The sequence below is a fragment of the Xenopus laevis genome, chromosome 1S (assembly GCF_017654675.1).
Source record: "Xenopus laevis strain J_2021 chromosome 1S, Xenopus_laevis_v10.1, whole genome shotgun sequence".
Lineage (NCBI taxonomy): Eukaryota > Metazoa > Chordata > Amphibia > Anura > Pipidae > Xenopus > Xenopus laevis.
The window spans coordinates 4,763,133-4,784,831 of record NC_054372.1 but is presented as its reverse complement, the minus strand read 5'-3'; the positions used below and the strand labels follow the sequence as shown (position 1 = coordinate 4,784,831).

Sequence of the window (21,699 nt, the reverse complement as noted above, 5' to 3'; positions counted from 1 at the left end):
GGCTGCCAGTCCACAGAGAGGCTACCAAATAGCCAATTAAAGCACTTATTTGGCTTTTTTCATGCTCGTGTTGCTCCCCAACTCTTTTTACATTTAAATGTGACTCTCCGGTAAAAAAGGTTGGGGACCCCTGATCTAAGTTATGATGGCCATAGACGTGCAGGTTTACCTGCAATATTGGACGAATGAACGGACGTCCCCATCTCCCGATCTGCCACTAACCTTCAGTTTAAATAAAGTAGTAAAAGAACAGATCAGACGATGTTCTGCCCCTGACAGCAATCGTATGAAAGTTTATGTCCGAAAAAAGCTGGTGACAGTTTCCCACTGAAGAATCGTCAGATCAGCAAAACATGCAGAGATATATTATCGGCAGCCGACAGAAACTTTCTAACTTGCCCGATCGACTCAATGACCGATCGACATGGCACGAAAAATGTCGGGACACTCCACACGGCCGAAATTGAGGATTCCTACGATTATATCTGTGCGTCTATGGCCACCTTAAGGCATTTGTTCCTTAGCTGTGAATGTGGATCAGCCCCAGGGAATTCCATGCAAATGGGAAGTTTAGGAGTGTTATTTGACTATTTTTCTAGAATTCCTTCTACTTTGCATATGAAGGAGGAGGGCAACTCCTCAACCAAATGCTGTTCTTGTGGACTGGCTAATACCACACTCCTTATAGCATAGCTTTGGCCAATCTGTTTGTGAGTATACCTGGGTGTAGCTGATCTGCAGGAAGGTTCCCTAGTGATCTGATTATGCTCAGATGAAGGGCCAGAAAGTGAATGATGATGAAGTATCTTTAGTTTTTCGTCTACCCTCTTTGTTTTTATGAATACAAATTCTGCTGACACTGGCCTCTTCACATTACATAAACAAAACATGTTCTCCAAAAAGGGGAACCCTGGATTCACTGACTATTAATAGAGATGATCCTTTCTTCTGTACTTAGTTTCTGGTGTCGGTAGCAGCAAGATCCTGGTCTCCTCGCAGCAGGTGTGTATAACCACAATGTGGCAAATTGACTATTTTTATGAAGAAGGACTTTATTTTTAATTTCTTCTCTACTGCAGGTTGTAGAAGTCCACCATCTCCATAAATTTCTCCATTCCACCCCTTCTATCCAGTCTTTCTACACCGGATTATGCTTCTCTCTGTTCGATTTGGGGTAACTCAAAATGAAACAGCATAGTAAAATAGGGATTTTATGGGGGGGCCAATAAGATAAAGTGCCTTTTGGGGGAAACCAGATTTGCAACTCTATCTTCCAAGGACAGTAAATTTTAGCCTGATATTTTTAGCTTCTCTGGTGGTTCTTCGAGCTCCTTTAGGATTTCTATGAAAGTGTGTGAAGCCCATGTTCAAGAGGCAAGAAGGAATGCTCTGAACTGGTAGAATCCATAAACAGGGAGCATGTTTTTTCGCTTTTTTTTCGCTTCTTTTAATATTGTCTTCTATGTAGGAGAACATTTATGCCAACGTTTATACAGTCAAACCCTGATTTTATGTATCCTCATTCTTCATTTTCCCAGATTTTATGTTTTTTTCTTTTACAGTTGGTTCTGTAAACGTTGTCTTTTTCCCACTAAATGTACGGGCTGCATTGCTTTTCTTTGGGGCTGCATGGGTTATGTAGGCTTATTGAGTGGACTTCATAGGGTAGTCCTTGATGATAGGGGTCAGGAGGTGTCGTATTTGTAAAATTCCTGTTTAGGGATGTGATTCTCTTGCATGAGTTTGTCGAAGGGTTTCAGGGTGGCGCCAAATAAATGATGTATTAGTGGAATTTGTCAACACTCCCTACATGTTCTTATGCATTTGAATTGGAGCTGGATTTTAAGTATGTTTTCCTGCATTTTACATCATATTTTGGCTCTTTTTCCTTAAACGGATTGTTCAACTTTAACGTGCAGCATGATGTAGAGAGTGATATTCTGAGACAACTTGCAATTGGTTTTATTATTTTTAGTACAGGTATGGGACCTTTTATCCAGAATGCTCTCTGGACCTGGGGTTTTCTGGATGATGGATCTTCCTGTAATTTGGATCTTCATACCTTAAGTCTACTAGAAAATCATGTAAACATTAAATAAAGCCAATAGGCTGGTTTTGCTTCCAATAAGGATTTTTAGGTGGGATCAAGTACATATATAATACAGTACAATAAGGACAAATAAGGCAGAAGTAGGCAAATAATTAAAAAAAACTATGAAGGCCAATTGAAAAGTTGCTAAGAATTAGTCATTCTATAACATACTAAATAGTGATGTGTTAGTCAAGAAAAACTTGATCCGCACCCTACCCCCTGAGAAGCAGCACTCGACCCTAACCCAACGAGCGCTCCTAATTATATAATCTCACCCGCCCCAATGTGATGTCACGGAAGGGGGCAGGGCTCGCAGGCAGAAAGTATATAAAAAGGAGCACTTTTGAACCCGCCCGACCCGCACATCACTAATCCTCAAAGTAAAGGGGAGAACCACCTTTTTAATCACTCCTGTTCTCCTCTGTGAACGTGACTTTTCCCACATTTTGTAGTTGCCACCAGTTTTTACATTTTCCTGGCTTTTAGTTTTTGGTCCCTTGGAAAACGTAAAATTGGGGTTTGACTGTAATCAGTAAATAGTGTAAAGGAATAAATGGAAAAGCTGGTTGTATCGGGAAGAGAGAAAGTGAATTTGTTTCCTAGAAAGTATGGGAATTGGAAGGGCACAATAAAGCTTCTGAGATTAAATTATGATTTTATTAAAACTATGATTATTCCAATGGTACAGGAATGGTGGCTATGCAGGGTTGTTGGCTGAAGACGATATACTGTATATGGTCCTGTTCAGATCCTCACTTGACTATTGGGATCTTTCTACTCTCTCGGGAGTTGTTGGGAAGACTAATGGTTTCCCAAGGGTGTAAATCAGGGATCCCCAACCTTTTGAACCCATGAGCAACATTCATAAGTAAAAGGAGTTGGGGAGCAACACAAACATGAAAAATGTTCTTGGGGTGCCAAATAAGTGCTGTGATTGGCCATTTGGTTTCACATGAAGATTGTCAACCTACACTGAGGCTCTGTTTGGCAGTGCAACTGGTTTTTATTTAACCAAAACTTGCCTCCAAGCCTGGAATTCAAAAATAATCACCTGCTTTGAGGCCACTGGGAGCAACATCCAAGGGGTTGGGGAGCAACATGTTACTCACGAGCTACTGGTTGGGGATCACTGGTGTAAATGATCACACCAGGAGGAGAGTCAGATTATGGGCTCTGTATGAAATGACTATAGGGTGTGGTGGGACAATATTTGGAGATCAGGATAAGATCTTGAGGATAAATGAATGTAGTAGAGCAGTGGACAAAGGGTGATTATGAAGGAGAATGAGGCTGGGGTGCTGATGGGATCACATCACTTACTACACTCTGCATTATTATTATTCCTGATGTGTAATATATAGATATTAACAAGAATAGCAGCTCGACGTAAATCCAATAGCCCATAAACCAGATGTTGTGCCACTAGTGCTATTTCCTACAAGGAGCAAATTTCCTACTCTTTATTTATCTCAAAAACCTTTACTTTCCTCTTGTCTCGTGCACAAACTTTCTCAGATTTCCTTTCTTTGCTTTCCACTTCTGCTTTACATTTACGTCTCTCTCGCTTCTTCTTTCTCCAACCTCGAAATCAAATTTTTGAAATATACGTTGTACCCCTCATTGTTGTCCCCCCCAAAGGAGTGCTCTGAATGTGTTTCCAGAGACTGTATTGGCAGTAGAAAAAACGAGGCCCCGGTGCACTATTATAAAATTATATTTTACTCCTGTAATAGAATATGGTTCCAAACTGCTTTCTCTGGATTCAAATTTTCTTTGTTTGAAGTTTTTGTTACAGATTGGTTTCAACGCTGATGTTGCTGTTTCTTATACTACTCTCATGGGCTGCCCAAGGTAATGTATTAATGCTGTTACGAGTAAGAAAAAGGCAGAAGCCCAATAATAATATAATGTCATGGGGTTACTGTAAACAATTCCCATAGTCATCAACCCCAGGCCTCTTACTGTAAAGCCCCCCTATTATTCACTTACTTACCTTTACCCATATTTACAAAGGCAACTGTTCTCCAGGATAATCTCACTCAGAGACCTCCATGCTGGGAGGACAGGAGAGGTCCCTATCTGTCAGCAATGTGGTCAAGTAACTAATTGGTCCAGTAATGAACAGGACTCTATAGGGGTTATTTAGCAACACAAGTGCAAAGTACAGGCACAAATTGCCATATTTTATACCAACCATCAACTGTTTCTCCCATAATAACATCATAATTATGGCCATGGTTTGAGTTGCAGCGGATGCAACAAAAATTCAAGATGGATCTAGCTGGAGTTGCAACACTTATAAGCGCACATGGTTTTTGTATCAGTGGGTGCAAGTCTGGTTATTGATATAACCTGCCAGTTGGTGCCCATAATCAGTACTATTATGGGCACTAACTGGGCAACACATGGTACTGCTTATAGCTACATCAAAAAGACTTGTCACATGTTTCTCTTTCAGACTTCCCCAAAGGGGTAAACATCCTAATAAATCCATCAAGAGATAACATTAAGCAGGGGGACATGGTGACCCTGACGTGCCAGTATAATAGCACTTACCCGGCAGTGAGCGGCTACACGTGGTACAAGAACAACAAGGTCTTTTCCACAGAGCCAATCGTCTCCTTCCCGAGCATCACCCGACATGATTTTGGGGACTTTCAGTGTGAAGTGCAAAACCCAGTGGGAACTGGGGCCTCGGAGGTCACCCGGCTTATTGTGTTCTGTGAGTACTAATGCTAGAGCTCTCTGTGTTCTGTCTGTCTGTTTATCTATATATCTATCATCTATCCTTAGATAAATAATAGATAGATAATCATCGATCTATATATATCATGTATCTATCCATCTATCTATCCATCCATTATCTATCTATCTATCATCTATCTATCTATCATCTATCTATCCATCCATTATCTATCTATCTATCATCTATCTATCTATCTATCTATCTATCATCTATCTATCTATCTATGTGTCTATCTATCATCTATCTTTCTATCCCTTCTCTCTCTCTCTCTCTCTCTCTCGCTGTCTGGTCTCTCTCTCTCTCTGTCTTTCTCTCTCTGTCTATCATCAGTTTAGTGCACTGTTTTATGACCATCATGCTACCCTGGGCTATTGGGCCCTGGATGGGTTCAGTCCGATATTGTATCTTATAGAATATTGCATGAAAATAGAAATTTTAGTTGTGAAACTGGGGTTTCTTCCCAGAATTCCCTCTGCTTTGCATATAGTAATGAGTCCTGCGTTGGCCTTCCAATGGGCATGAGCTTAAGCCTCCTTTGCATTTATTCCCTGCCAGCGGCAAGCACCTTAATAAATCCATCGTCAGAAGTGAGAGAAGGTGAGACAGTGACTATGACTTGTGATGTCCCTGGTGCCGACCCAGAGCAGATCCACTACAGCTGGTATAAGAACAGTATCTGGATTAAGGATGGAGCCTCCCGCTCCCTGATATTCTATGAGGCTTCAGCCTCCGATGCGAGATACTACAACTGCAAAGTACAGAACGACAAGGGCAGCGATTCTTCTCCACCCGTTATTTTAAATGTCTTGTGTAAGTCTGTTGTGTAAGTCTGGTCCTTGTCAAACCTGCTTGACTGGTATCTAGATGATTTTCAGCCACATGCCTAAATACTCTTAGACAACTTATGGAATCCTCTGTGCTTCTACTGATTCAAAAGAGCAAACCATTTTCACCTATAGTCTCATGAGATTATTATAATTGTTTCATTTCCTATAATTTCAGTGGCTCGGATTCTTGTTACGCCATCTACAGAGGTTTTAGAGAGTGAGAAGGTGGTGCTCACCTGCGACCTTACCAAGACCCAACTGGAGGGAACTGTGTACATTTGGTACAAGAACAGTAAGAGGCTTCGGGAATCATCTGAAAAGACCTTGGTGTTTGATGAGATAAAGAGCAATGATTCAGGCTATTACCACTGCAAAGCTCACAGTTCTCAGGACAGTATCATTTCTCCATCAGTGTCTCTCCATGTGGCATGTAAGTGAAGAACAGCTTATAACAAAATGCTGGGCAGAATCTTAATGGTCAGAACAATCTATCGTTTACTTCCTGAAGGAGATTCCTGGTTAGTTTTGGTTATAACCATCATACTGTATGCTAGAGGCACAGCTGGAATGATCCAAATGGTGAATAAATTGCTTCCTCCTCCATATTTAGTAGAAATCTGTATAGAACGAGGAATATCCTAGAACTTATTATAGTCAAAGGCCAGTCCAGTTGCACTTTGGTTCTAGGTTGAAAGACATCACCATTGCTCTCTGGGTCTTCTTGTTACTTCTGATAATGTTTAATTATGTCCAATGGCCCTCTCTGTTGATCAGTATGGACTGATCTATCCATAGAATTCCTCTAAAAGGGACTTAAATGTTATGGCACAGTGGGACTTTCCTTGTTGTACCTGCCTCAATGACGCCATCCAGGTGCAATCATCAGCCTTAGGGTTTTAAGTACCCCCTGATTCCTGCTGTACACAAACGTTGCCAAATAATGAGCTCCTGCATATGATGGTGGCTTAGCAAATTCAACTAAACTCATGCCTGGAGTATGTATAGGGCAATAAACAGTAGGGGGTTGAAGGTAAATACATTAACCCTAATGCAGTCATGTACAGTATGTCCCAATTTGTACTATTACAGTTCTCCTTAATCCTTCCAGATGCCCCCAGGGTTCCGAATATGACCTCATTCTGGGAATCTCACAGTGGCCAGGTTGGCATCATAGAATGTAATGTGGGTAGTGACCCTCCCTCTAGCTTAACACTGCACAGGGGCCAACTGTTGGTTGGTTTAACAGGATCTTCTCAAACGCTCAACCAGAGAATGACCGTATCTTCTTCTCAGAATTCCCTGAAACTTGTGATTAGAGATGTTGTGTTTGAGGATGAAGGGGAGTATAATTGTGCCACAAGTAATTCCATTGGCCATTCTAGATCTGCAATGAACTTCACAGCACAAAGTAACACCCCGGCCATCCCCTCAGTCTTAACTCAGAACCCCAAAACCCCTACTCACCCCATTCATTTGTGTCACCTTTGTGATTTCAGCATCTGGAATCCTGATCAGTCCATCGTCACTAGTACAGGAAGGAATGACTGTGAATCTGACGTGCCTGGTAGCCACTAATGCTCTTGGGGAGGTCAAATACAATTGGTTCAAAAATGGAAAGGAGCACCCCCGGGGCAGTACCAAGACTCTTCTGTTTGGCAGGGTCTCCGGTGAGGATGCAGGATTGTACTACTGCACAGTACAGAGTGACAAAGCAACAAAAGCTTCACCAGCAATCAATTTAAATGTCACGTGTAAGTGGTATATTTTGGTACATTCTGACCTATGGAAAGTCCACTATTAATGTCCATTCTGTTTTGGTGGAAGGGAACCATTTTTCCAGCATGATGACTGATGCCCTCTTGGTCTTTCTATACATTTTTGAACTAACTGTCCTACAAACTGATGCAGTTTCAGTTTGGCTGATGCCAATGGGAGTCATCAACCAACAGGTGTAATATAGTAAGTTTTGGTTGTTCAAATCCAGTGATATCAACCAAAATGCTTATTGGGGAGCCTAACATGACTCAACTGTTATTGCTTGACCAGTTGGATTCTCTACTGCTCATATTTATTGAAACGTGTACCTGCTGGGATTGGTGGTCACAGAGTTTAGACCTTAGGTCTCCAGTAAAGTCTCCCATGCTCTTGCAGTTGAACCCGTAGGCATGCCATGTTATGGGGCAGGAACCAATGGGCATGCCAAGTCTTCTGCAAGGGCCAAAGGCTTGCAATGGCACAGATATAAAACAAGACTGTCGAGGGTAATTTTAAAGGCTTTTCTTTTGCAGATCATAATAAATGTATCAGGTCAGCAACCTCTGCCGGACTCTGATATTTGATTTTCTTTTTAGATGCCCCAAGGAATGCCTACATAAAATCATTCGTGGAGATCCAAAATGGAAAAGTCGCCATTATTCAGTGTGGGGTAGACAGTAATCCTCCCTCCCAGCTGGATTTAATGAAAGAGCACCAGCCTGTGGCTTCTTCGGGTAACAGTGGCCTTTACCTTCAGAGGTATAACCCTTACTTTTCCCCAAATACCCTGCGATTGGAGATCAAAGACCTCATGCCAAGCGATGAAGGAACCTACATCTTCACGGCAAAGAATGTCCATGGCACAACATTGGTGTCCTCGCATCTCACTGTAGAAGGTACGTAGAGGGACACAACGGCCACAGCAGACTAATAAAAATGGGTCTGGTAGAAAGAATCTGAACTCTTTCTGTTTGGACCTTTAACTAAGAACTTACACAGCAAGGGATCATTTAATAATCTTTAACATATTTTACCCTGGTGCAATAACCTGTAGCAACCAACAAGATGTTTTAACTCATTACCCTACTTTCGGTGGACCCACAGAAGCTAATTACTGAAAAGCTCACCTGAAAAAGGTTGTTGGTAACAGTAAAAGAAAGTTGGTGGAGCTTTGGGCAGATTTCTATTCACATTTCATTTTAAATCTAACAAATCATTTGTCTTATGTATTGATTTCCATAACTACAGGGGCTCGTGTTTTGGTCAGCCCGTACCCAAAGCTGAACGAGGGTCAGTTGGCCACCTTGACCTGTAACGTCCTGAATACGCCACAACCAGTGACCAGTTATACTTGGTATAAGAATGGCAGATGGTTCCAGGAAGGTTTGCCGGGGTCCCTGGTGTTTGAACAGTTGCTCAGCTCTGACGCAGGTTCCTACGCCTGTACTGGAAACACTGCCAATGGCACACGGCCCTCCTCACCCGTCTCATTATATGTGCAGTGTAAGTGTAATAAATCTTACGTTCTTTGTTTTGCACACTCTTATGTATAATGTCTCTTGCTGGCTCTGTCAACCACAATTTCTCCCGCTACAGTTAAAGGATAAGTAAACCTTGAAAATAAGTGAATGGAAAATTGATGAAGGGGCTACCCTAAGCATGACATGTATTATTTATTTATTTTTATTTCCAAGATATTAAGGGATACATGTACTGTTAATATGAATGAATTTTGTTACAACAGCGCCACCTGCTGGTCAGTTTCCCACCAGTCTGACCAGCAAGTAGTCAAGGAAGTTGTCAGGAGAAAGAAAGAGGCTGATGTTCTTCTGCTTAGGAAAGATGTGAGAAAGGTTTCTAATTGTTTTCCTAAGCAGAAGAACATCAGCCTCTTTCTTTCTCCTGACAACTTCCTTGACTACTTGCTGGTCAGACTGGTGGGAAACTGACCAGCAGGTGGCGCTGTTGTAACAAAATTCATTCATATTAACAGTACATGTATCCCTTAAAGGGATACTGTCATGGGAAAAAAATTTTTTTTCAAAATGAATCAGTTAATAGTGCTGCTCCAGCAGAATTCTGCACTGAAATCCATTTCTCAAAAGAGCAAACAGATTTTTTTATATTCAATTTTGAAATCTGACATGGGGCTAGACATTTTGTCAATTTCCCAGGTTGCCCCATGTCATGTGACTTGTGCTCTGATAAACTTCAATCACTCTTTACTGCTGTACTGCAAGTTGGACTGATATCACCCCCTCCCTTCCCCCCAGCAGCCAAACAACAGAACAATGGGAAGGTAACCAGATAGCAGCTCCCTAACACAAGATAACAGCTGCCTGGTAGATATAAGAACAACACTCAATAGTAACATCCAGGTCCCACTGAGACACATTCAGTTACATTGAGAAGAAAAAACAGCAGACTGCCAGAAAGCATTTCTCTCCTGAAGTGCAGGCACAATTCACATGACCGGAGGCAGCTGGGAAATTGACAAAATGTCTAGCCCCATGTCAGATTTCAAAATTGAATATAAAAAAATCTGTTTGCTCTTTTTCTTTTGAGAAATGGATTTCAGTGCAGAATTCTGCTGGAGCAGCACTATTAACTGATTTATTTTGAAAAAAAAATTTTTTCCATGACAGTATCCCTTTAATATCTTGGAATTAAAAATAAATAAATAATGAATTTAAATGACAAAAGTGCTTAGATTAGCCCCCTCATCAGTTTTACATTCACTTATTTTAAAGGTTTACTTATACTTTAATGGAATTTGGAGGGGCAACACCAGTGCCGGTGTTTATGGTGTTTGTATGTTATACTGCCTTAATACCAAATATGACTCTGCTCCTATTAATGGTATAACATAGCAAAGAACTTAACCTGGTTTGGGAGAGACGGGTTAAAAGGAGCTAAAAAGCCCTTCACGTGAAGTTTTTTTTTGGCTCCTTTTAGCCCATCTCTCCCAAACCAGGTGAAGTTATTTGCTATGTTATACCATTAATAGGAGCAGAGTCATCACAAGTCCAAACACTATGGAGAAATAGGGAAATGCAGCATGTGCCGTAACCAATTAACCTGAAATTTAAATGGATTTTAATTGTGATGGATTGATTTCATTTATGTAAAAAAAAAACAGTGCCCTTTTCTTTTTCATTCATGTTAGGAGCAATTTAACCTGAACTCACTTTATGTCGATGGCCATTTCCATCTCAGTGAAATGGGTCGTTTTTAATAATGGCTTTTAGAAACAATTATAATGTGCACAGTAATAAATACGTGTCAATTGGAACGTCCGTTTTCCATAAATCTGTTCTGTATAGAATTTGACACATTCAGTACATAATGGGGCACTGGTCTTTTTTCTTTCTTATAGACCCCCCGCGGAACCTGTCCCTCTCCTCCTTCTTGGAAACGCAGGGCAAACGCCAGGGAGTCATAACCTGCAGTGTGGAAAGCCAACCACCCTCCGATCTGCTGTTATACAAGGGCGATCAAATCACGGCTTCCTCCGTCCCCCTAAATGCAAACAAACGCGTGAGATTGTCTATATCCCATAATGCCGTGAGGCTGGAAATGTATGAGGTGGCCCTAGAAGATCAAGGAGACTATACCTGCCGGGCTACGAATTCTTTGGGAGCCTCACAAACCTCTGTTCATTTCTCGTTGCAAGGTGAGTGTGGTTCTCGTTTGTTATATCCACCCAATCTGCCATTTGGAGTGCAACCAACTGCCCTCAGAAATATCATTTATGTTCTTGAATTTGCATCAAGGAAATGTATTGTTTTATACGTAGTAGTAGGCTGGCACTAACCAGACCGCACTCCAATGCTTGATGCCGTTAAAAAAGTTTATTTAACAGAAAACCATCTCAAAAGAGCCTTACGCGTTTCAAGCGTATGGCTCTTAAGCAGGGCCGGGCCAAGGTAGTTTGGCACCCTAGGCAAGAGCTTCAATTAGCCCATGAGCATTACCATTTCCCACCTTACCATGAATGTTTAAAAAAAATGGCAGGAGCCACAGTGGCGTAACTAGATGTTACTGGGCCCCACAGCAAATTTATAATAGGCCCCAAAAAGGTTGTCCTGTTTTACCAATTTATATTGAAATTGCTCATTAAGTAGGGCTGCATGGGGCCCCCTATACCACCTCGGCCCCCTGCAGCCGCAGGGTCTGCTTCCTCTGTAGTTACGCCCCTGAGGAGCCAGGAGCCAGCAGCCAACCATCATACTGCCCCCCTCTACCTGTGCCGCAGCCAACCATCATACTGCCATCATGCTCCCTGTGTCCTTGCAGCAGCAGGTCTACCCTGACACCCCACCACTCAGCAATGATGAGCCACCGAGACCTGAAAGCTGCCTTTGTACACCGTTCTCAGCTCTTATTTTCCCTTCTCTGAAACTCGGCACATCCCAAGGATAATAGAATCCATTGTGAAATGGACACGTCACATGGAGAACACGGGAGCAGTACCTGTACTGGGAGAAGCACGGCATATTCTCCCCATGTTTTACCGAGAAAACTATCTGCCGAATGATCGCATCGGTGTCATTGACGTCCACACGCCACGCAACACGCGCTGCGCCACCGCAGTCCGGAGAGCACTTAAGCTGTAGTATCAAGTTGCCGGCAAGAGGGAGAGGGTGGGCGGAAGTTTTTGCCCGGCGGCCATGAATACTATAAATAAAATAAATAATTAAATAAAAGCTTTAAAAAAAAAAACAACAGGAAAAAAAATCCTTTTTAAAGTGCGCCCCTCACTGATGGCGCCCTAGTTCCGGCCCTGCTCTTAAAGCTCTTTTGAGTTGAATACATTTTTTTAACTGCATAAAGCATCGCATACCTCCCAACATTTTGGAAGTAAAAGGAGGGACAAAAAAAATTTTCCGCATGTAGCGCAGCAATTTTCTGACCACACCCCTTTCTGTGGCCACACCGCCTGATTACCATGTTTGTTTTTTACAAAATTTGGCAGGTTATGAAAGTTTGAAAATATTTCTCCTTATCTAAACTGTGTTTTTGTGTCTCAAAATTGTTACAAAGTATCTTATTTGCACCTGTTGGCTGTCCTGGGCTCTCTGCTAAAAGCCAATTAAGTGAGAAACTTTGTTTCTTTTTCTGGCTGTTCAGTGCAGAGAAAAGAGGGACTTTCCAGTACAAATGAGGGACTGCGGGTTTAGCTGTCAAAAGAGGGACAGAGGGTTGGTGCCAGCCTACTACTACATATTAAGCATATTGTTTGCCTCCCAAAGCTGAAGGTCTGGGGCTTGAGCACCTGTATCCCCCATCAGTTTTGGTAAACCTTAATTCTTAACACTAAATGCCTCTCCAGAAATTATTTGAAGTCAATGTAGTGTTATTCTTTATTTATATAAGTTGCAACCCCAGAGGAACTTCCATTCTAAGGTCCCTATCACACACTATGGTCAGTTTTCATCAGAAGCCAACATTCACAAGCCTTGAGCAGTGCAGCATGGGGGCATAAATAGGCTCATCTGAAACAGAGGTCCATAGTGCTACATAATGTGGGTCTACATTGCAGTAGCAAAACCCTTTTAGAACATCTCCACTTGAGGCCATCAAACTTACTTCTGCAATCACTGTCCCATGCCAACCAGCAGGTGGAGCTCCACCAAACTGCCATCCCTCCTGACTGGCCAATGGCAATTGTTTCATAACCAAAAGCCAGCCAATCAATGACTATGCCTTTCCCCTGAAGATGGGGACAAGGCTAAGCTTGGCCAATCAGAAGACCAGGAAGTAGACTTGGGAGTCAGTAACACAAAACAAGTAAGTATTGCACCCAAATGTCATGTTTCCCAGTAATTGGGAGGTAGATGAGTTTATCCAAAAAACAAATATCACCGTTCCTCTCAGTGTCTATATAAAAATTAAATGTATTTCAATTCTCTGCTTCACACCTTTAATCGGAGACTTTCTCATTTTACAAGCCAAAGTGGTGGTGACGCCATCGGCCGAGCTGTGGGAAGGAGGATCGGCCACTCTCACTTGCCAGATTGCCAGCTCTGCAGCCCAGAATTCCAGCTTTACCTGGTATAAGAATAACCAATGGCTGAAGGATGGTGCCGAGGCCTCTCTTGTGCTGATGAAAGTGTCCAAAGCCGACGTTGGGTTGTACCACTGCCTTGCCAAGTACGGGAGCCAAGAAAGCATCTCCTCTCCGGTTGCAGTTACTGTACTCTGTAAGAATCGCTCTCTAATTATAAATGGAGTTCTGGGAGTTATGGCAATAGCATAGTAGCAAATCAGCCTGCAAACGATATTAGTGTGTATTGTTTATAAAGACTAGGAGCCAACATTTCCTTCAGTCTTAGCATAAATACAGAGTCAATTTACTAATGTTCCACAGGGTGGGGGTTCCTGGAAGATCTGCTACTAAACACCAAAATACCCTATAATAGGAACCACACTTCAAGCTATTCATGTTAAAAGGCTATACTTTGAACCAGCTTTAACACCTTTTAATTATTCAGATAAGGAACCTTGGTTTAAAGTCCGGTGCTGTCTGTTTCTATTTTAAATGTATATATTTGAGGCTATAATACTGTGGAATAAAGCCTTTTAACATAGATAGAGATATTTTGGTGATTAGTGTGTATTGTTAGAGTGAGAACTCACATCCATGGCCTTCTTTGTTCTCTAAATGCTTATTAGGGCTTACTGACACTGGCTACTATCTGCATCTGTCTCTAGTGTCAACAGCTCCCCCTACTGTCTACATTTTACTTACTGTCTTTATCTTGCCCTACTGTCTCCATCTTTTCCTACTGTCTCCATCTTACCCCACTGTCTCCATCTTGAACTACTGTCTCCATCTTGCCCTATTGTTTCCATCTTCTTCTACTGACCCCTTCTTTTCCTACTGTCTCATCTGTCTCTGCTGTCACCATCTATCCTAATGTCTTCATCTTGCCCTACTGTCTCCATCTCGCTCTACCGTCTCCATCTTGCCATGCTGTATCCATCTTGCCCTGCTGTCTCCATCTTGCCCTACTGTCTCCATCTTGCCCTACTGTCTCCATCTTGTTTATAGTCACCATCTTGTTCTATTGACTCCATCTTACCCAACTGTCTCCATCTTGTCCTACTGTATACATCTTTGCCCTGCTGTCTCCAACTTGCTCTACAGTCACCATCTTCTTCTACTGAACACATTCTGTCCTACTGTCTCCATCTGTCTCTACTGTCACTATCTTAATCTACGGTCTCCATCTTCTTCTACTGACCCATTGTTTTCCTACTGTCTTCCATTTGTCTCTACTGTCACAATCTTACCCTAATGTCTCAATCGGTCATACTGTCTCCATCTTGTCCTACTGTTTTCATCTTGCCCTACTGTCACCATCTTGTCCTACTGTTTCTATCTGTCGCTATTGTCACCATCTGAGCCTATTATCTCCATCCACTGTATACTGACCCCATCTTGTCCTGCTATCTTGCCTTTTTTTGCCATCTTACATCTTTGGTTACCATCTTGCCATATTACCTCTATCAAACCCCACTATACTTGCAATCTCCCAGCCTTGTTATCTGCAGTCCACTTTGTATAACAATAAAAGAGACAACTCTGCTGTCTGTCTGTGGTAAATACTATACACAATATCACTGGCCTTGAGCTCTCTCCATTGTGTTGCAGATGCTCCTAAGAACCTTCAGGTTACGTCATTCTTGGAACCTCAGAGGAAGGATCAGGGAATTATTCTGTGCAAGGTGTATAGTGTTCTCCCATCTGTTATCACTCTGCATAGAGAGGGCACCCTCCTGGCCAGCACCACGCCAGTCCAGCCTGATCAAGGTCACAAATTCTGGTCATTTTCCTCCCACAACTATTTAAAGCTGGAAATAAGAGATGTCACTTCTGAGGATTCTGGGAGATACGTCTGCACTGCCAACAACACAATAGGAAGTGCAACAACTTCTGTTTCATTTACCACAAATGGTGAGTATGGACTGCTTTATGGTAAGGGTTATTGACATCTGAGCTATAGTCTAGCTGAACATTTGGGATGCACCGAAGCCAAGATTTGGTTCTAAAACCTGGGTTTTAGATTTTCTTATTATCTAACCAAATATTTTGTGGAGGATTCCAAATCTAAAAACTATGGATGCGGTGCATCATTGGAATCTTCATGCACAAACAGGAAAGATATTGGCTTCTACTGGGCCACTGAATGTGGACTTTTCTCTTCCCTCAGATAAGGAAGTTCTAGTGTATAAAGTCACTGCTGGGGCCACGCTCCTATGCGTTGTGATCTTAGTGGCCACCATCATTGCCATGTGCCGGAGGAAAAAGTGAGTAGCACAATTTTCTTTAACTTGGTTTCTTGCCTTTTGCTATTGGCCGAAACTCTTTGGGGCAAATTCACTAAGCCTCGAAGCGCCGAACGCTAGCGTTAATTCGCTAGCGTTTGGCATTTTCGCTACTGCGCAAATTCACTAACAAACGCTGGCGTAGTTTCGCTAGTGTTACTTCGCAACCTTACGCCAGGCGAATTTTCGCTAGCGACGAAACTACGCAAATTCACTAACTTGCGCAGTGTACTGAACGCTACCTTTTACGCTAGACTTCCTTCGCCACCTCAGACCTGGCGAAGCGCAATAGAGTAGATAGGGATTGTTTAAAAAAAAAAGTCAATTTTTTTTCTAAGTCCCAAAAAACGCTGGCGTGTTTTCTACATTATGGGTGATAGGCTGAAAAAGATCGAAATTTTTTTGGGGCTCCCCTTCCTCCCCCCTACATTTCCTGACTCATGGCAACTTACCTAGACAGTGGGCACATGTGTAGGGCAAAATAAGATTTTTATTTGCTGATTTGAAGGTTTTCTAGGCATTTGTAGTGCAGATACGTGTTCCTCCATTGAAATTTGAATTTCGCGCCGTATGCAAATTAGCCTTCGCTAGCGCAACTTCGCTTTATATAGCGAATCAACGCTAGCGTAACTTCGCAACCTTACGCTACCCCTGTGCGCAACTTCGGATTTTAGTGAATTTGCGGAGCCCTGGCGAAACTACGCCTGGCGAAGTTGCGCCTGGCGCAACTTCGCATCTTAGTGAATTTGCCCCTTTGTACTCTGGGTTTTGTTTTGTTTATCACTCTATGGATATGTCTTGGTTGCTACTCATTGCTCATTGCACTGCGGATATTTTTATTTTTTTTCAATAACACTGTTTTGTATTTCCCATAATTAGAGTGTGGTACACAAAGCAAACAGACAAAAACTGTATAGAGATGGATAACAACGGGACAACAAAGGTACACTGTGTATTTCACCATTTATTTACTTATCTCAGTGTGTTACTTGGTTTGGCCAACAGTAAAGATGTTCTTCTACTGTGTTATTTCCTATGCAAGAACAGAGAATGGGGCACATGCTGGTAGTCTAGGGGAGTAGCGAGTCATATTTTCAGTATAGACATCCTGGCATTTATGTGCCCCAGCCCACTGGCATCAAAGCCTGTTGGTGGAGCTGAGGGAGTGGCTTTTTACCAGGGGTATTAGTGTATTTGCAAGACAATTTCTGGGTAAAAGTGATAGCTGTGCTCCAATAGCAATACATCCTCTTCCATTATTGCCTATAATTTATTTAACTCTTCTATATGAGACGCTGTTATCCTGATGCCCCAGCTTTGTGACTGGAGATGTTTGGACACTTTGGGCACATGGGAATGTCAATGCCTTTTCTGCTTTGGAGTCGTAGTACAACATGGTGGTTACTCCTCTGTAGATACCAAAGAACTTTGCCACAACTGCAAATATCACAGAAGAAAGATTGGAATTGTCTGATTTTCTTCTTCCTACACCTTCTGGCTCCTTCTCAAAAACTGAATCTTCCTAAGCCCTAATATAGAGCCACCTACAGTATGAATCTGAACCTCCTACAGTATAAACCTGAGCCTCCTACAGTATAAACCTGAGCCTCCTACAGTATGAATCTGAGCCTCCTACAGTATAAACCTGAGCCTCCTACAGTATGAATCTGAGCCTCCTACAGTATAAACCTGAGCCTCCTACAGTATAAACCTGAGCCACCTACAGTATGAACCTGAGCCACCTACAGTATAAACCTGAGCCTCCTACAGTATAAACCTGAGCCACCTACAGTATAAACCTGAGCCTCCTACAGTATAAACCTGAGCCTCCTACAGTATAAACCTGAGCCTCCTACAGTATAAACCTGATCCACCTACAGTATAAACCTGAGCCACCTACAGTATGAATCTGAGCCTCCTACAGTATAAACCTGAGCCTCCTACAGTATAAACCTGAGCCACCTATAGTATGAACCTGAGCCACCTACAGTATGAACCTGAGCCACCTACAGTATGAATCTGAACCACCTGCAGTATAAACCTGAGCCTCCTACAGTATGAACCTGAGCCACCTACAGTATGAACCTGAGCCACCTACAGTATGAACCTGAGCCTCCTACAGTATAAACCTGAGCCACCTACAGTATAAACCTGAGCCTCCTACAGTATAAACCTGAGCCTCCTACAGTATAAACCTGAGCCTCCTACAGTATAAACCTGAGCCTCCTACAGTATAAACCTGAGCCTCCTACAGTATAAACCTGAGCCTCCTACAGTATAAACCTGATCCACCTACAGTATAAACCTGAGCCACCTACAGTATGAATCTGAGCCTCCTACAGTATAAACCTGAGCCTCCTACAGTATAAACCTGAGCCTCCTACAGTATAAACCTGAGCCACCTATAGTATGAACCTGTGCCACCTACAGTATAAACCTGTGTCACCTACACTATAAACCTGAGCCACCTACAGTATGAACCTGAGCCACCTACAGTATGAACCTGAGCCACCTACAGTATGAACCTGAGCCTCCTACAGTATGAACCTGAGCCTCCTACAGTATGAACCTGAGCCACCTACAGTATGAACCTGAGCCACCTACAGTATGAACCTGAGCCACCTACAGTATGAATCTGAACCACCTGCAGTATAAACCTGAGCCTCCTACAGTATGAACCTGAGCCACCTACAGTATGAACCTGAGCCACCTACAGTATGAACCTGAGCCACCTACAGTATGAACCTGAGCCACCTACAGTATGAACCTGAGCCTCCTACAGTATGAACCTGAGCCACCTACAGTATGAACCTGAGCCACCTACAGTATGAACCTGAGCCACCTACAGTATGAACCTGAACCACCTACAGTATGAACCTGAGGCTCCTACAGTATGAACCTGAGCCACCTACAGTATGAACCTGAGCCACCTACAGTATGAACCTGAGCCACCTACAGTATAAACCTGAGCCTCCTACAGTATGAACCTGAGCCACCTACAGTATGAACCTGAGCCACCTACAGTATGAACCTGAGCCACCTACAGTATAAACCTGAGCCTCCTACAGTATGAACCTGAGCCTCCTACAGTATGAACCTGAGCCACCTACAGTATGAACCTGAGCCACCTACAGTATGAACCTGAGCCACCTACAGTATGAACCTGAGCCACCTACAGTATGAACCTGAGCCACCTACAGTATGAACCTGCTCACAGGTTTTTGCCCCCACTGCCTGAAGCTAATGACTTTCTACCATTCAACGCTTTGGAAGAGAACCAATGAGGCTACAGAAGTGTGAGAAGAGAAAGACTTTAGGTGACCATACACAATAAGATCTGCTCGTTTGGTGAGGTTGCCAAACAAGCGGATCTTACGCCTGAAATACCCACCAAAAGCAGGGTGACATTGGGTTAATCTGATTGTTCGGAGCTGGGCCAAAAGACCAGATTACAAAAAGGGAAATGGGCACCGATGGGTGGTAGAACCCCATCAACTAGCCGATGTGTTATTCAATAGCAGGAAAAATCAAACCTGCCTGATCGATATCTGGACGAATTATAGCCTGATATTGATCGGGGAAACCCGTCGGAAGTCCCAACACATGGCAGATAAACTGCTGAATCAGTTTAAAAGAACCAATATCGGCAGCTTCAATTTGCCCGTGTATGACCACCTTTTGTATCTTTCTACAAATTACTCCCCTCCTCGCTATCCATGTTCCCTGAGCTCCCTGCTAATTCCATTCTGTATCTTTTTAGCATCTCATTCATAACTCCCATCACTTCCCCCAAAGCCAGCGTAGAGCCTTGCTCAATCTATATTATCTCCTACACCTCCATAAGACCCAGATTCCTAGTGAGCAACTCCATTCAGGAACCTGCATCCCCCGAATAAACCCTTCAGCTTCACCTAGTTCCTCTGTTTACTCCATCTTCATAATCTTCTACCCCTTCCCCATCACCTCCAGAACATTCATCTCCTCCATTTCCCTAAGCAGCTTTCTCTGATTATTGACTCCATCTGCTCTTACATAACCTTCCATCAAACAAAACTATGTTCCATCATCCCAAAATGTCCCATATATAGATACCACCAAAAGAATCACTTACCCACCCAAGATAGCTCATTAGGATTAGTTTCTCATCTCACTCCATCAGTATATTGTCCTACCCCACGGCACTCAAGTCTACAAGAATAATCTCTTCCATCTCCTTGATGGGTTCCATCTTAAATAATCTCTATGCTACTGTAATAAACACCATCTCCATCAGCTCTACTTGCATAAATACCCCATCTCTCTGTGCCAGCTCCACCTGAGAAATCTCCCCTGAGAAAATCATGGGGACACAAGAAGATTAATTAGGTTTTCTCAGAAATAAATGAGAACTACCTCTTCTTCATCAACTGCACCCCAACAACAGACATGATGGACATGAGTTGCTGATAAATCAGTTGCGGGTCAGTTCCGCTATCATCTTATCTAATCTGCCCCATAACCGGTGTCACTTGGCCTCCGTGGTATTTCTGCTAATTGTAATAAACATGTAATAGTAGATTGAGCCACCGGGTTCCAGCAGAGCATTGCAATGAACATGGGTGGATCTCAGAACAAGGGGCTGCATATGATGCATTCAGCAGGGGTCAGTCTGTGACCTGCATGCAGCTGTGGCGCCTAGGGATGCAATTGCTTATTTTATAAACTTCTTTAGTACAACTCCCTTTCAACAAATTCATTCCAATAATCGATAGTGCCACCAGATGGCAGTATAAGTATTCTATAACATCGCACCTCTGAAATCTAAATGCCATTGTTAATTATACCACTAGGTGGCAGCAAAGTATACAGTATATTTTGATAAACAACAATGAGTTGAGGGCATATAAATAGAAAATAAATAAAAGCTTGAACTTGATATCTTTCTTTAATCCAATAACTTTAGTGATTTGGTGCCTGTGGCAAAAAGCCTTTCTGACCAACCGTAAAACAGGTCGTGGAGGGGCCCGACAATGTAACAGCACTGCGGGGGAGTGTGAGGAGCAACATTTGCATTTTAGGGGTTTTAGAGGGTTTCTATAAACCACTGATGCCTTGTAATTTGTTAAAAGAATCCGATATAAAAAGTGAAAAAAATATAAATAAACTCATACATTTTTTGTGGTTTAAAGTAATAAAAAAAACAAGCCTTTGACTTGCACAGAATCAATCTCACCAGGACTTTGCAGATTCACCCTCACAGCATGTAAATGTAGCGATGTGTAAACCCACTCTGCCAGGATGAATCTCCACCATTTACTCTGGAACACATCTATTCTCTTTCACTGATCATTAGATCACCAGATCTTTTGAGAAAGTCGGGAACCTTCTAGCTAAAAGGGTTGCACTCTATTTTATTTAATATAGTATATCTTGCCCTACCATCTCCATCTTGTCCCAATGTCCTTGTTCTACTCTCTCCATCTTGTTCTATTGTCTCCATCTTATCCCAATGTCCCCATCTTGCTCTGTTGTCTTCATCTTCTTCTACACTCTCCATTTTGTCCTACTGTCTTCATCTTCTTCTACTCTCTCCATCTTGTCCCAATGTCCCCATCTTGCTCTGCTGTCTTCATCTTCTTCTACTCTCTGCATCTTGTCTCAATGTCCCCATCTTGTTCTACTGTCTCCATCTTGTCCCAATGTCCCCATCTTGCTCTGCTGTATTCATCTTGCTCTACACTCCCCATCTTGTCCTAATGTCTTCATCTTCTTCTACTCTCTCCATCTTGTTCTGTTGTCTCCATCTTCTCTGCTGTCTTCATCTTGTTCCACTCTCTCCATCTTGCCCTACAGTTTTCTGTCTCAATATTATCCTACTGTCGCCATCTTGTCATACAGTTTTGATCTTGACCCTTAACTGTTGACCCTTAGAAATAATTCAGTACCTGACCCAGAGTAGCAGACGTGGC

General features: G+C 42.5%; 1 protein-coding gene across 1 annotated transcript; it reads left to right on the top strand.

Annotated features, from left to right (window-relative positions):
* The first annotated feature begins 411 nt into the window (after positions 1-411).
* Positions 412-20,666, top strand: LOC108704100 (sialoadhesin). The gene is made up of 15 exons (XM_041577336.1): positions 412-487; positions 959-1,002; positions 1,080-1,174; positions 3,888-3,943; positions 4,551-4,814; positions 5,394-5,648; positions 5,841-6,095; positions 7,162-7,416; positions 8,017-8,316; positions 8,669-8,923; positions 10,797-11,093; positions 13,372-13,623; positions 15,078-15,380; positions 15,637-15,733; positions 16,631-20,666. The coding sequence occupies exons 1-15, from the start codon at positions 412-414 to the stop codon at positions 16,818-16,820; spliced, it is 2,994 nt and encodes a 997-aa protein (XP_041433270.1). The 3' UTR covers positions 16,821-20,666.
* The last annotated feature ends 1,033 nt before the right edge of the window (positions 20,667-21,699 follow it).